General features: G+C 53.5%; 1 protein-coding gene and 1 pseudogene across 1 annotated transcript in view; both read right to left on the bottom strand.

The window, feature by feature from the left end:
• Window positions 1-242: 242 nt before the first annotated feature.
• Window positions 243-1,157, bottom strand: LOC142430191 (peroxiredoxin-4 pseudogene; annotated as a pseudogene).
• An 8,945-nt stretch (window positions 1,158-10,102) lies between these two features.
• Window positions 10,103-14,485, bottom strand: part of IGDCC3 (immunoglobulin superfamily DCC subclass member 3) — a 44,428-nt gene continuing 40,045 nt past the window's right edge. Inside the window, exons 6-14 of the mRNA XM_075535567.1 lie at window positions 13,936-14,094; window positions 12,963-13,128; window positions 12,501-12,748; window positions 12,180-12,344; window positions 11,769-11,960; window positions 11,544-11,648; window positions 11,016-11,154; window positions 10,466-10,673; window positions 10,103-10,273 (exon numbers count right to left, since the gene is read on the bottom strand). Coding sequence (XP_075391682.1) covers window positions 10,103-10,273; window positions 10,466-10,673; window positions 11,016-11,154; window positions 11,544-11,648; window positions 11,769-11,960; window positions 12,180-12,344; window positions 12,501-12,748; window positions 12,963-13,128; window positions 13,936-14,094 — 1,553 coding nt within the window. The remainder of the gene's footprint in view (window positions 10,274-10,465; window positions 10,674-11,015; window positions 11,155-11,543; window positions 11,649-11,768; window positions 11,961-12,179; window positions 12,345-12,500; window positions 12,749-12,962; window positions 13,129-13,935; window positions 14,095-14,485) is intronic.

The raw sequence follows: 14,485 nt of genomic DNA, 5'->3' as shown, positions 1-14,485 counted from the left end.
AATGGAGAAGTGCACCGTGGAGGGAAAGGCCAGGGACGCTGTGCTGAGAAATTGTTGTTCGTCCTGACACCTGCTCATTAAAAACAAACAAACATTCTATTGGGAGCGCTTACAGCTAGCATAGCAATCTATACTTCAATTAGATCAAGAATAATTGTACGATTTCTGCCATCATTATTTTCTGATCCGCATTCAGACGCATTATCCATTGAGCCACTGGCCCACCTTCGTTATTTTCTTTCTTTTTTTTTTTTAACAGAACACTGAACTTTATTGGTAACGTTCAAACACTGTTCCCTGAGGAAGTATTTTTCAATTGAGTTTGTCGAAATACTTCAGTTTGCCAGCTGGATCTGGGATTATTGTTTCACTCCCAGGCTTCCAACCAGCAGGGCACACTTCTCCATGTTTGTCGGTGTACTGGAATGCTTGAACCAAATGAAGTGTCTCATCCACTGATCTGCCCACTGGGAGGTCATTCAGAGTGATCTGTCTGAGGGTCCCCTTGTCGTCAATAATGAAGAGACCTCTAAGGGTGTGGCCTGCGTCTTCCAAATAGACCCCATAGTCCTTTGAGATTTGATGGGTCAAATCGGACAGAAGTGGAATCTTTATTGGCCCAAGTCCTCCTTGTCTTCGAGGGGTGTTAATCCAGGCCAAATGAGTAAACTGCGAATCGACAGAGCAGGCTACCACTTCAGTATTTATAGATCGGAACTCCTCAATTCTATCGCCAAAAGCGATAATTTCAGTTGGACACACAAATGTGAAATCAAGTGGGTAGAAGAAAAAGACCAGGTATTTTCCACGATAATCAGACAACTTGAGCTCCTTGAATTCTCCATTTATCACAGCGGTTCCTTCCCAATAAGGTGCTGGCTTGGAAATCTGGGCTTTGCTGGCGTGCAGCGAGTGTTCGGCGACCGAGACCCTGGAGGGCTCTCCGGGGTACACTTGGCCGCCTGCGTAGAAGTGTCACGCTCCTTCGCGGGTCCGGGATCTCTCCTCCGCCTCCAAGCCCTGCAAAGCGCCGGTGGGCAGGAGCAGCAGCAGCAGAGGCAGCAGGAGGAGCCTTGGGCTCCGGGCCGTGGACATAGCGACAGGCAACATAGCGACGGCGACGCCTCCACGACCACCACACGAGTGCAGACGCGTCCCTTGTCCCCTTCGTTATTTTCAAAACACTTTCTTTCTTCCTGAACTCTTTGATATCAGCTCCCCTTTATCCCCTCCCTCCCTTCCATACCCTGCCCTCCAGGAAGCTTCGTCTTATAAATAATAATACTATTTTTTGCCATATCTTACACCATCCACTATATCTGTTCACCTACAAGTCTGTGATTCGTTCCCCTCGAGTGGGGTTATACAGTCATCTTTGCTATTCCCCCTCCCCCCCCCCACCACACACACACACTGCTCGTTTTTGGAGGCTCTCAAGGGCTGGCCTACAGGAACTCACTGGGAGACCTTACCCCACCCACCCCTCAGCCCCGATACTGCCCCTGGAGATTTCTTTCAGTTCGTTGAATTCAAAGAGTATTTGAAAGGAACATGATTTGAGTCCCTGAGGATGCCAAGACTGCGGTGTGAATCGGAGAGAACAGGGTTCTTCAAGGGAAGTCCAGCGCCGCCGTGGGAGAAGACCGCTTGAGAAGCGTGAAGACCAACTTCAGAGCTTGTGAGCAGCCACCTGAGGTCCACCTACTGGCATCTTCTCACGCCAAAGAAACAAGGGGATGATCAGGGAAAGACGCATATGTACACTTAGTCCAAGTGGACTAACGGACCACCCAAACATCGGTGTCCACAAGCCCAGGACCAGAAGAACTAGAGAGTGTCCGGCTCCCGGGAGAAGGTCCAGGACAGAGCGGGAGGGAAGTTTGAAACGGAGCTCAGCATCGGGAGAGACCCGCACTACCAGCCACGGGACCACCAAGACCATAGGGCCCCTCATCCCCCTTCAAGTCCAGAACAGAACTCACCTCTGTGCTGCAATAATCAACCATGGAAGGGTTTAAAAGGCAGCCATTACTGAAGGTCAAGGCGCAGAGGGTCAGGAAAGGGAGCCGCAGTGTGAGCACTGTGTACTGAGGGATTGCAGTGGGTGCGTTCAATTAGACTGTGCATGAATTAGAATGAGTATGAATTGTTGAATGTACAACTATGATCTGTTCTGCAAACCTTCACCTAACTCACAAATAAAAAGTTAAGTGGAGAGCAAATGCTTTGAGAACGATGAGGGCAGTGAATGTACACATGTGCTTTACACAATTGATGTATGTATGGTTGTGATTACGAGTTGTATGAGCCCCTAATAAAACGAATTTTAAAAAAGAAAGAAAAAACAAACAAATAAAAAGTTAAAGATGAAAATTAAGAAGCGTGTCGATTTAGCTGAAGGATTTTCCAAGAAGCAGTAGCTTTGCATTTAGATTGCTTTGTTTAATAAAGGGTGTTACCGTTTTTGTAGCGGTACTTTTGGACCCAGCCTCTCACTTACGATGGGGTTTCCAAGACTTCGTGGGGAAACACCATTGTCTTTTCCCCACTCGCTTTTTAACTGACGCTCGTGTTGTGCACACTATGCTGCAGCAGGAGGTAGTGAGGGAGGAGAAGGTTCAGCCCAGGGAGGCACTGGCAGGTTGTGGTTCAAAGACTGTCCCCACCCTCAGTGTGGACGCAGAAACAGGCCCTAGCACAATCCCGGGGTGCATAGAGGACCACAGAGAGGCAGTCTCCTCCCTGAGGAAAAACTCCCGGCTAGGTAGCTGGTTGCCTCCCCATCTGGAAAGCCTAGGGGGCTGGTAGAGCTCATTCATTCACACATCCATGGAGGCCCTTAGTAAGAGCCAGGTCTCTCACAGCAAAGGACAGCCTCCTGCTGCTCAGTGGTCTCACAGGCACTGTCATACCACCTAGCCTTTGTCCCCATGTGTCCTCAGCACCGTGTGACTGGTCCACTTCTGCAGTCCTCTGCTCTGGACCCTCCTTCGTCCTAGACCTCAGATGCTGTCAGCCTCCACAGCCTGGCGCTGGCCCTGCTCAAGCCTTTGGGTAGAGTGCAGTCATCTGCATTCCGGTTTGCAGACAGACTGTCTGGTACTGGGCGCTGCATCTGTCCCTCGGAGTGTGGCCCAGGCAATGCTGCCTGCCTTCAGCACCGAGGGGAGCGAGGCCCTTGCTTCTGTGCTCCTGCTTCTCACCAAGGCCCCGAGATGGCAGCAGAGCACCCGAGTCACAGACTCCTCCAGGGAAGCCGCAGGATGGCCAGAGGCTCCCTAAGGAAGGCAGAGCGCACCAGCGGGTCTCTTCCGGCTCTCCCATGTCTTATTTACCCGGCTCTCCTTGGATCACTTTGCCCTGCCCTCCTCAGTTTCTTTGCTGGCAACAACGGAGCCATTTGCATACTTAAAAGTGTGTTGTATTGAACTAATGGAATCCTCTTGCTAACTTAAAAAAATAGCTTTATAGAGATATAATTCAAATACCATACAATTCACCCATTACAACTTGTAATTAGGCCCCACTACGAGCCACGCCATCCCTCACTGACCCATAGCCCTACAGGGACAACACTGGAGACACAGTGCGGGAACTGAGTCCAATCTGACCCCACCACACCGAGGCAAAACACTAAGGACGTGCAACACAACAGCAAGAGGAACAGAGCAAGGAAGTCCCGAGGGAGTACCAAAAATAGATTTTGGGGCTAGGGTGTGGCACCCCATCAGACTCGACTGGAAAACACTCCTAAAGGTCAAAAAATAGACCTTAAAGTAAAAAACAAAACAAAAACTTTGCAATGATAATTTTAGCCTATCTACATAATCAATTTTAGAATGTTTATCACCCCAAAAGGAACCCCATATCCATTAGCAGCCACTTCCCGTTTCCTCCAATCCCCAGTTCCCTGTCCCCCAAATGCAGGTCTCCTTTCTGTCTGTTGCTGTTAGCTGCCCGCACTCATGAGGCCTGTGCTCACCAGAAGGGAGCACTGCCCGGTCCTCAGCCATGCTCACGGTCATTCTTCTCTCGAGCGCCCTGCTGCAGCCGCTGTGTCAGTCAGTGCACCTCCCAGAGGCCTTCCTCTTTTTCGCTGCCCCTGCACTTTACCCAGGGACTGGTCTCTGAAATGTGTGAGACAGTCTCACCATCCTTGCCTCTAAGGAGCGTTCTGGCTGTACTTCTTCCAAGACAGAGTTGTGTGTTCTTCTGGCGTCCCTGGTACTTTCTGTATTCCTCACCAGCAGCATAATTCAAATGCACCGATTCTTCGTCCGTCTTCCTTATTTAACATTCAACTTTCTCATGCATATGTGATGATTGGAAATACCCTGGCTTGGGTCAGGCACACCTTAGTCCTCAAAGTAACATCCTTCCTTTTCAACACTTTGAAGAGGTCTCGTGCAGCAGACTCACCCGGTGCAACGCATCCTTTGCTCTCTTGACTGCTGCCTGCATGAGCATCGATTGTGGATCCACGCAAGATGAAGTCTTTGACAACTTCAGCCTTCTCCACTGGTCCTGTTGGGAGGAGCCTGGTTTTCTCAACATTGAGTCAAAATCTGCACCCAAGGCTGTGTTTCATTCGCTGTACATAGTGGTTGTGCATGAAGGCAGCAGTCTTTGATCTTTATCAGCAGGTCCTCCTCACTTTCAGCAAGCACACGGTTCGTCACCTGCACATCCCAGAATGTTAACAATCCTGATGCTGCGTTCTTCTTTATATAGTCTAGCTTCTCTGAAGACCGGCTCAGCAAACAGGTTGAATAAGCACGGTGAGGACGCAGCCTGTAGCACACCTTCCTGATTGCACACCCTGCAGCAATCCCTTGTTCTGTTTGTACAACTGCCTCTTGGTCCAGGCACAGGCTCCACATGAGCCCACTGAAGTGTCCCGAAATTCCTATTCTTCTCAGGATGTGTTAGGGCCCAACTCTTGAAATGGTGGCATGTCGCCTAGTTCTACTTGGTACCAAAACCAAAATTCCAATTCACAGTGACGCTACACCTGCCCAGTGGGTTTCTGAGACTGTAACTCTCTACAGGGTAAGAGCCTCACGTTTCTCCCCTTTTGGGTACAGTGACTGTGGATTCTTTAGCTTCATGCATCATTCAATATTTTGCCCATGGAATTTTCCACACTGCATTGAGGCTTTAGTTTTGGTTGTTTGCTCCCCTTCAGTTCTTTCGGTTTAAGATATACCCAGTGTGTTCTTCTTGGTTTTCTAACTCTAGAACTTTATACATTTCCTTATACCGAAATATTTCTCTCTATGAATTTCTATTCTGAACATTTTATATAAATAGAATCAGACAATACGATTGGCTTTTTTCACTTAGCATAATGTTTTCTTAAAAAACATTTTATTAGGGGCTACACAGCTCTTATCACACTCCATCCATACATCAATTGTGTAAGGCACATCTGGATATTTTTGGCCCTCATCATTTTCAAAGCATTTGCTCTCCACTTAAGCCCTTGGCATCAGGTCCTTTTTTCCCCCCTCCCTCCCCGCTCCCCCTTGCCCATGGGCCCTTGATAATTTATAAATTATTATTTTGTCATATCTTGCCCTGTCCAATGTCTCCCTTCACCCCCTTCTCCGCTGTCAGTCCCCCAGGGAGGAGGTCACATGTATATATCCTTGTAATCGGTTCCCCCATTCCAACCCCCTCTCCCTCTACCCTCCCAGCATCGCCCCTCACACCCCTGGTTCTGAAAGTATCTTCCACCCTGGATTCCCTGTGCCTCCAGCTCCCATATGCACCAGTGTACAGCCTCTGCTCTATCCAGACTTGCAAGATAGAATTCGGATGATAGTTGGGGGCGGGGGGAGAGAAGCATTTAGGAACTTGAGGAAAGCTGTATTCTTCATTGGTGCTACATCACACCGACTGACTCATCTCCCCTAGACCCCTCTGCAAGGGGATCTCCAGTGGCCAACAAATGGGCTTTGGGTCTCCACTCCACATTCCCCCCTACATTCACTATGATAAGATTTTTTTTTCCTGATGATTCCTTATACCTGATCCCTTCGACACCTCACGATTGCACAGGTTGGTGTGCTTCTTCCATGTGGGCTTTGTTGCTTCTGAACTAGATGGCCGCTTGTTTACCTTCAAGCCTTTAAGACCTCAGATGCTATCTCTTTTGATAGCAGGGCACCATCAGCCTTATTCACCACATTTGGTTATGCACCCATTTGTCTTCAGTGATCGTATCATGGAGGTGTGCACCCAATGATATGATTTTTTTGTTCTTTGATGCCTGATAACTGATCCCTTCGGAACCACGTAATCACACAGGCTGGGGTGTTCTTCCATGTGGACTTTGTTGCTTCTGAGCTAGATGGCGGCTTGTTTACCTTCAAGCCTTTAAGACCCCAGACGCTATACCTTTTGATAGCCGGCACCATCAGCTTTTTCACCACATTTGCTTATGCATCCGCTTTATCTTCAGCAATCATGTCAGGAAGGTGAGCATCATGGAATACCAGTTTAATAGAACAAAGTGCTCTTGCATTGAGGAAGTACTTTGAGTGGAGGCCCAATGTCCATCTGCGACCTTAACACTAAACCTATAAATATATGCACATAGATCTATTTCTCCATCATCATATATAAATTAACATATGTATATTCCTTCATTTAGACCTCTATAAATGCCCTTTGCCTCCTAGTTCTTTCATCTATTTCCTTTTACTTACCTCTTGTCCCACTATTTTGCTCAGCCTTCATTTGGGTTTCAGTAATTCCTCTTGGTTACATTGCCCTTGATCAAGGCCCATCAGGACTCTTACACCCTCCTTTCGCCACTGATTTTGGATCACTTGTTCCCTCGTCCCTGGGTTTGCTAACACCACTTCCTTTCCCCCACCTCTTCCATGTCCCCCCAGAACCATGGTCCCATTGTTGTTGTTGTTGTTTCTCCTCCAGATTGTTTAATCTCACCTATCTTATGTAGATAGGCCTACAGAGATAATAACATGCACAAAAACAAGACAGGAAAAAAAACAACAAAACAAAAGAACAACAAAAACCAGTGACCAAAAAAAAGTCTGTCAATAGTTCAAGGACTGTTTGTCAGCCTTTAGGAGTGTTTTCCGGGTGGAGTCTGATGGAGTGCCACGCCCTGGCCCCAAAGTCTATTTTTGGACTACATTGCTCTGTTCCCCTTGCTGTTCTGTTGCACGCCCTTATGTTTTGCCTCGGTGTGGTGGAGTCAGATCGGGTGGATGTATGGATTATTATAAGAACTGTAAGAGTCACCAATAAAATGATCTTTTTTTCCTCTCCCCAATAAATGATCTTTAAAAACATAATAAAAAAATAAAATTGTGTGATGATTGCATACCTTGTTCATGTTGAAGCCATAGACTTGTATGGTCTATGAATTCTATGTCAATCAAGCGATTGCAATTAAACATAAACAAACACAATGAGTACAACAGTTCTTCCTCCTAAGGAATAAGGAGGCTGGGGTGGGGGTGGGGCGCCATTGCTCTTGGTGCAATGATTGGCTGTTAACAGACAGGTCCGTGGTTGGAAACCCACAAGGCACTGGATGGGAGAAAGACATGCTTCCTGGGGAAGATCACCGCTTTGCAGGGACCTCCTGGTGGGCATCAGCCTGCCTGAGGAGCCCACAGCACCCCCTGTCCCTGGAGAGGGCCTGGGAGCACAACCCAGGTGACTGGATGGGTTTTCTCACACTGTCCTGCAAGGGCGCTCCAGCCCTGGCAGCGCCAGTTCAAGCCCTGGTTCTGCCACTCCAGCGGAGCTGGAGGCGGCTTTGGACGTTTGCTCCATCCTCTTGTTCTTTGCTGAGCTTTATAACCTGAGGATGGGGGTGATGATCTTATAGGAAGACATCCACCAGGGGGTCTTATTGTCCCCCTGCCCCAGGGGAGGGTTGTTGGAGTCTGACTGGAGTCTGGAGGGAGGATGGGTTTAACTCAGACACAAAAAAACAAACACACAAACTTACTGCCATCGAGTGGATTCAGACTCATTGCAACCCTACAGAACACAGTAATACTTCCCCTGTGAACTTCCAAGACCTTAGCTTGTTACAGAAGTAGAAAGCCTCACCTTTCTCCTGCAGACCTTGCAGGTCGCAGCCAAGAGTCGCCCACAGCCCCAGGGCTCCTTCCTGAGTGACAGGCTCACAGTGGGGCTGTCAGGACCAGGAGGTCGCTGGAGTTGGCTGGGTGGGGCAATAGCATATACACAGAGACACACACATCTCTTGTTGACCAGTTCTCACTGTATGTCTGTTAGGGCCCAGAGACCCGCTCGCCACAGCCCCCACCCCCAGGGTCCCGATCACAGTCACCACAGAATCAGGTTCACTTTGGCAACGGACTTTTATTCAGTCAAAATGAGCAGAATGTGATGAACCCAAGCCACCTCAGGTCAGGTGGCTCGGCTGACCCTTGCATCCCCAAGCCCCAGCCTTCCCTAGGGAGAGGGCTCCAGGCAAGGGGTGTTACAGAGAGCAGCCAAAGAGGGGTCCTGCCCTCAGCATTTCAGAGAAGGGCGGGGCTACCCTCCCCCAGGAGGTCACACAGACACCACTTCTGTCTCTAGGAAAACATCACAATTTCTACCTTCTTCAGCTAGTGAATTAAAGTGGGGTTCAGGGACTTTATCAACTAATCTCATACGTGAGGAATCCCTTATCTGTTTTCTTCTTAAAAACAAACTTCTTTTTTTGTTTTTTCCCCTTTCTGCTGCTTAAAAAAATGTTTCTGAGTGTAACCAAAAATCAGTATTTGCTTCCTTGGCTTTTCTTTTCTTTCACTAAGTATTTAAAAGGACAACACAACAGAAATGAGAAACAGCTTCCCCGGAACCGAACCCTTAGACACACGGCGTATAAAAATAGCTTCCAGCCATGACTGCAGGCAGCGCTGGCTTCACTACCCAGAGGGTGGGCCCCGCGGGCGGTGCCCACGGAACCAATGGCCTGGGAGGCCTTCTCCAGGGACACTGCCTGACCGCCAGCCACACGCACCCATCACACAAGCAATACATTCCAGGGGCCAGGCTGCCCGCTGCCCAGGGACCCCGTGTCTGGGCAGGGGAGGAGCAGACTGGGGAGGGGCCACCTTCCAACTTCCCCAGGCCCAGGTGGGGAAGGGGTTGTCTGCTGAGGGGGGAGGGGACAGGGTCCAAAAGGAGCGAGCAGACAGCGTGGGGGCAGCGTGTGAGGAAGTGGCTGGATCGGGACAAGGGTGTCCACTATGGTTTTTGGCTTTTTCTCTCGCTCACATTTTCTCTTTTACCAATTCCACCGTATTCCTGTAGGGCCTGCGAGGCCCACTCTTGGTGGCATATCCCTGCTTGTCCTCAGGGAGGCGGGAGGGGCTGCCCGCAGGGAGAGGGGCCAGCAGGCGGTACAAAGGGTCCAGTGACTCAACACAGGTCCACTGAGCAGTGAGCCTTGAGGTAGAAGTCTTGCTTTCACACCTGGATTCGGGAAGAGTTTTTTTTGTCTTTTTTTTTTTTTTTTCATTCAACTTCTGGACAACAATGTGGGGAGGGAGGGAAGGATGCCCATAAGGGGGCTTGAGGTAGGAGTGCATTTGGGGCTCTGTGGGACAGGGGGGAGGCTGAGGCTGCAGCCCCTCCCCCCAAGGACATTCATTCCGGCTGAGGTAGGTGTGGAGAGCAAAAAGAGCAAACACCATCCTGAGAAAACAAGGTCGGTGGAGGCTGCCAGCATCAGGGCCCGGTCACAGCAGGGCACATTTTGGGAGTCTAATACACCTTCCTCTCTCTTTCTCTCTCTCTCTCTTAATTTTAAAGTTGTTTTTTACAAAAAAAAAAACATCAGTTCTAAGTCATGTGGGCACCAGGCAGGGGAGGGGCTTCTGCCAGAACCCCCTACAGCTTCCTGGGGGTCCTTGATGAGGCTGCCTTAGGAGTGGACATCCTGAGAGTCAGGAAAAACAGCTGGGAGTCCTCCAGGGCCACCCAAAGCCCCACAACAGGGGAAGTCATGCCCATGACCTGAGAACGGAGCAGCCTCCCCTACAGGCTGGCCAGACGCGGGCTACTGTTGCGAGCCGGCTGGGGCCACGGGAGGCCTGGTGACCTATCCTTCACTGAGAAGCCCTCTGTCTGCATCCTGGGTTGGCGGGGCAGACCCAGGACCTTCTCGGGGGCCCTCGGCCTCCAGCGCTGTCTCCTCCAGAAGGCTGAGGCCTTGCGGGGGCAGCTTGGAGAGCTGGGTCTCGACATGTAGGGCGGGGCCTGCGGGATCCTGCTGGAAAAAGGCTGGTATAGAGACTCCAGTAGACCCAGGGGCCCAAAGGTTCCCCACCCGAGAGGCCGCTCCAGATACCAAGCCCACCTGGGGCATAGGGTCTCTGAGGCCTGACTCGGCAGACATGCATAGTTAACCACCCACCACAGGTGTGGTGCCTGGAAAAGACATGGACTGAGGCCTAGGACTCACTGTGGGCCTGGGGTCTGGCTTTCCTGCCGCCCCAGCTGCGGGGAACAGTCGCTCCAGCTCCTTCATGTCCACGGGTTTCTCGCCTCGGCCCAGCTGGCCCCGCTCACCCTGGCCTGCCCCGTGCAGGGCCAGGACACCAGGGTCCCTCTGGCTTCGGGGGGCCTGCGGAGGGGAGAGCTGGTTCTCTACATCCTTACACAAGAGGACCCTGAGGAGTGAGGCATGAGTTAGTGGGAGAGAGGGAGGGAGAGGGAGAGAAAGCAAACAAGACCCTCTCTTCCTTACTCCCACCCCACCCCACCCGCCAGCCTCCTCCCCTGCCCATCTCACCTCTGCCCAATACCCTGCCCAGCACCCACTTTTGCCCATCCCCAACCCTGGGCCACGCACACCCTCACCCCCTGGGCACACCCATCCTCACCCCCTGGGCACACCCATCCTCACCCCCTGGACACGCCCACCCTCACCCCCGGGCACGCCCACCCTCACCCCTGGACACACCCACCCTCACCTCTGGGCACGCCCACCCTCACCCCCTGGGCACGCCCACCTGCCCCTTTGGCCGAGAAGGAGGAACAGGACACAGAAGACAATGCAGGCGACCCCGGCGTGGACGCCGACGATGATGCCCACAGTGGAGGTCTGGTTGGCAGTCTCCTCCTTCCGGCAGTCACAGGGTGGGTTCAGGGCTGGGGATGGGCAGGGATGGGTTGGCACCTGCTGCTTTCCTGGCCGTAAAGGGCCCCCACATGTCCAGCGCCCTCTCCCTCCGCTGCTTCCGCCCCGAGGGAGGTCCGCAGCCCGTCACTGCTCTGGAGAGCCCAGCCCGGTCCCGTGCGTTCTCATTACTCTTTGCGGTGCACCACTGTGCCCCCGGACAGCACCCCCATTTACTCTCAGCACTATCGCTCCCCTCGAGCCGGGATGAAGAGGAGACTAAGACCCCGTTTCAGAGAGCAGACAGCCAGGGCTTTTCTAAGTAATTCTTCCACAGCCACAGGGCTGTGAGAACACTGCCCGGCCAGCTTTGCACTCGGGTCCTGTTCTGTAGGCCCCCTTCACGGTTCCCATCCCTCACCTGTCCTCTCCGACGCTCCCCTCAAAGACACGAACCGAACGGTGGCATTGCCATCCCCATGCTGGTTGTAGGCGAGCAGCTTGACCTCATACACCACAGTGGGGTCTGGGGGCAAGAAGGGCCCCTAAGTGGCAGCCACTGGCCCCTGCTGGCGGTGACCCCATGCACAGCGCCCCCACCCCCACCCCACCGCCACCCCCATGCCCGGGACCTGGGCAGCCTCACCGAGCTGGCTGAGGTTGTAGGAGGAGACCGTCCCAGGCAGCAGGATGGGGCCTGTGAAGGTGGCCTTGCTCACTGGGCGGTAAAACAGCTTGAAGCCGCCTTCATACTGGGCCAGGCGGGGCCAGGGCTCCCAGAGCAACTGTAGGGCGGAGCTGCCCAGGACCCTCACTGACAGCGGTGGTGGGGCAGGGGCTGTGGGCAGAGAAGGAGGGCAAGGGGCAGAAGCTCAACCAGAGCCCCTACCTTTCTCTGTGGTCACCTCCCAGGAGCTGGGCAGGGCTCTGCTCTGGCCCAGGGCCTCCACTTGCCGAGACCGGCCTCTCCCCAGGCAGACCCAGCACCTCTTGCCCACTGCTCAGTGCGAAAGCCTGGACAAGTGTCCTGGTGGCTCGCTCCACCCGCAGGCCTCACCTTCGCCCGGGGTGCTGGCCAGGGTGGGGATGGAGGCCGAGCTGGCCCCCCTGGGCGTGTAGGCCTTGATGTAGAAGCTGTAGGCTGTGCAGGGCTCCAGGTCGCTCACCAGGTGCTGGAAGGTGCTCTTGCTGACTGCTTCCTGGTACTCCAGCTCCGGGGGGTCTGGGGAGGTGACGATGGGGCAAGGGGTTTAAGAGGCACGAAGGCATTTGGCAGACACTGGGCAAGTACGGGAGGGTGGAACAAGTGGGATGGGAAAGGAGGAGGAATCCAGTGGGGGAGGGGCTGCCCAGCTAGTCGTGCCCGGGGCCCACACACCGCCAGCCTTCCTGATGTGCAGCACGTAGCCGATGATCTCCTTGGTGTTGACCAGGGGCTCACTCCAGGACACACGGACCTCCGTGGAAGACACGGAGACTGCCTGCACATTGCGGGGGGGCCCGGGCAGCCCCTCGGCCCACAGCACGGTCAGCCTGGCGCTGGCCTGGGAGGAGCCGGCGCTGTTCTCAGCCACGCACTGGTAGATGGCCTCATCCTCAGGGCCGATCCCAGAAATGGTCAGTGTGCTACGGAAGAAGGGGGCGCCTCAGGTGCCCGCCCCGCCCCAGAGGCGGAGGACTGGTCAAGGGCTCCGGCAAGTTAAGGGCAGACTGGGGGTTCCAACACGTGTCGAAGCTCTCGCTGAAGCTCTTCTTGGAGGGAGGTGGGGCAGCCTTCGGGGTCCTGCCCGCCCCCGTCCCTACCCTCCCTTGCCCTCCCCCCCCACCGCCCCCAACACACCTGTTGTTATTCTTGAGTCTGACATGGCCTCCTGGCCCCAGCACCTGCCCATTCTTCAACCATGTGACATGAGGGGGTGGCTCACCCTGAGCCTGGCAGGTGAATATGGCTGTGGTCCCCACGGGCCTTGAGATGGATTGGGGGTGCTGGATGAATTCTGCAGGGGCTAGGGATGGGGGGGATAGCTGTGAGTCAAAGGATGAATAAAAGGGCCAGGGAGTGGGTGTCTGCAGAGGGTGAGGTGGGCTGGGGGCACATGTACACCCCCAGAGAACCCTCCAAGTGGCCCCCTCCACCGTCCACAGGACTCACTGCCCTTCCCCCCAGGCAGACCCCAGAAAGGATTCCATTTTAATGACTACTTAAAAGACTGACATTTGTATCCACAAGCAATCAAGCTGAGCTCCCTGTTCAGGAAATTGTTAAATAAATAAATGTGCTAATAGGTTTTGCTGCACCTCGAGGAGGCTGCGATGATGGGAAGATGGATGGCCCTTCAAGCCGGGCACCCCTAGCCCTCACATTCAATTCTTCTCTCCTCCAATCGCGGGCCTCCAGCCTCCATTAATCCCCGAGAAATGAGATGCTCCGTCACTTTCATGTGGACAGATTAACAGCACATGGAATGCTAAAGAACAGCATTTAAACTCCTCACCTTCCCCTCGGCAGCCACCCTGGGAGGCGGGGCGCCAGGGTGTGCACGTGTGAAAATGGCAACCAGACAGGTGTGAGTGTGGAAGGGAAACGGCGCTGGTGGGAGGGGCACGTGTGAGTGACACGGCCAGTGGGGATTAAGTGGGAATGGTGCTCCGTGGGCACGTTGGGGGTGGGGGTGGGATTGGGACAGGGGACGAGGGGCCTAATTGGGGTGAGTGTGGGAAACGTAGTCCTGGGCTGGCTGGGAATATTGATGAGACCGGGAGCTGGCAGCGCCTGCCTTCCCTCCCTCCGCTGGGTGGCAGGGCATGCATACCTTGTACCACGAGGCGGCCCTGTGCGGTCCTCCTCACCCGGGTCCCAGGTCTGTTGGCTGCACAGACATACACCCCCGAGTGCTGGACCGTCACGTCCGAGATGATGAGGTTGCCTGTGCCCAGCACCTGGATGCCCTCCACGCCGATGGGGCGGCCATCTGAGCAAGTGAGCAGAGGGCAGGCAGAGCCGGAAAACATTCTGACTCACAGCCTCTGTCTGTGTCCCCGCTCCCAGCACCCCAGCCCTGAGGGGTGGCAGGGTGCAGCCAGAGGCCCGAGTCCTAATCCAGCGGGGGACCTGCCTGCTCTGGGACCCTCAGGCCTCCCAGGCCCCCTGTTCTGACATCATGTTGCGTCAGGTCAGCTTTGCTTCACTGGGTTTGTTGTTCTTCAACAAAGTTCAAGTCCACCATTCGTCCATCCCGATCCTGGGTGGTCACGGGGCCCATAGATGCAAAGACACTGCGAGGTCCCTTTCTGGTGGGCCCAGACTTGATAGCCCCCCCAAGCTGTTCTTTCGGTCCTGACGGACCTCACTTGGGGAAATAA

Source organism: Tenrec ecaudatus, chromosome 17, assembly GCF_050624435.1.
Source record: "Tenrec ecaudatus isolate mTenEca1 chromosome 17, mTenEca1.hap1, whole genome shotgun sequence".
NCBI lineage: Eukaryota > Metazoa > Chordata > Mammalia > Afrosoricida > Tenrecidae > Tenrec > Tenrec ecaudatus.
This window is presented reverse-complemented; position numbering and strand designations above follow the sequence as displayed.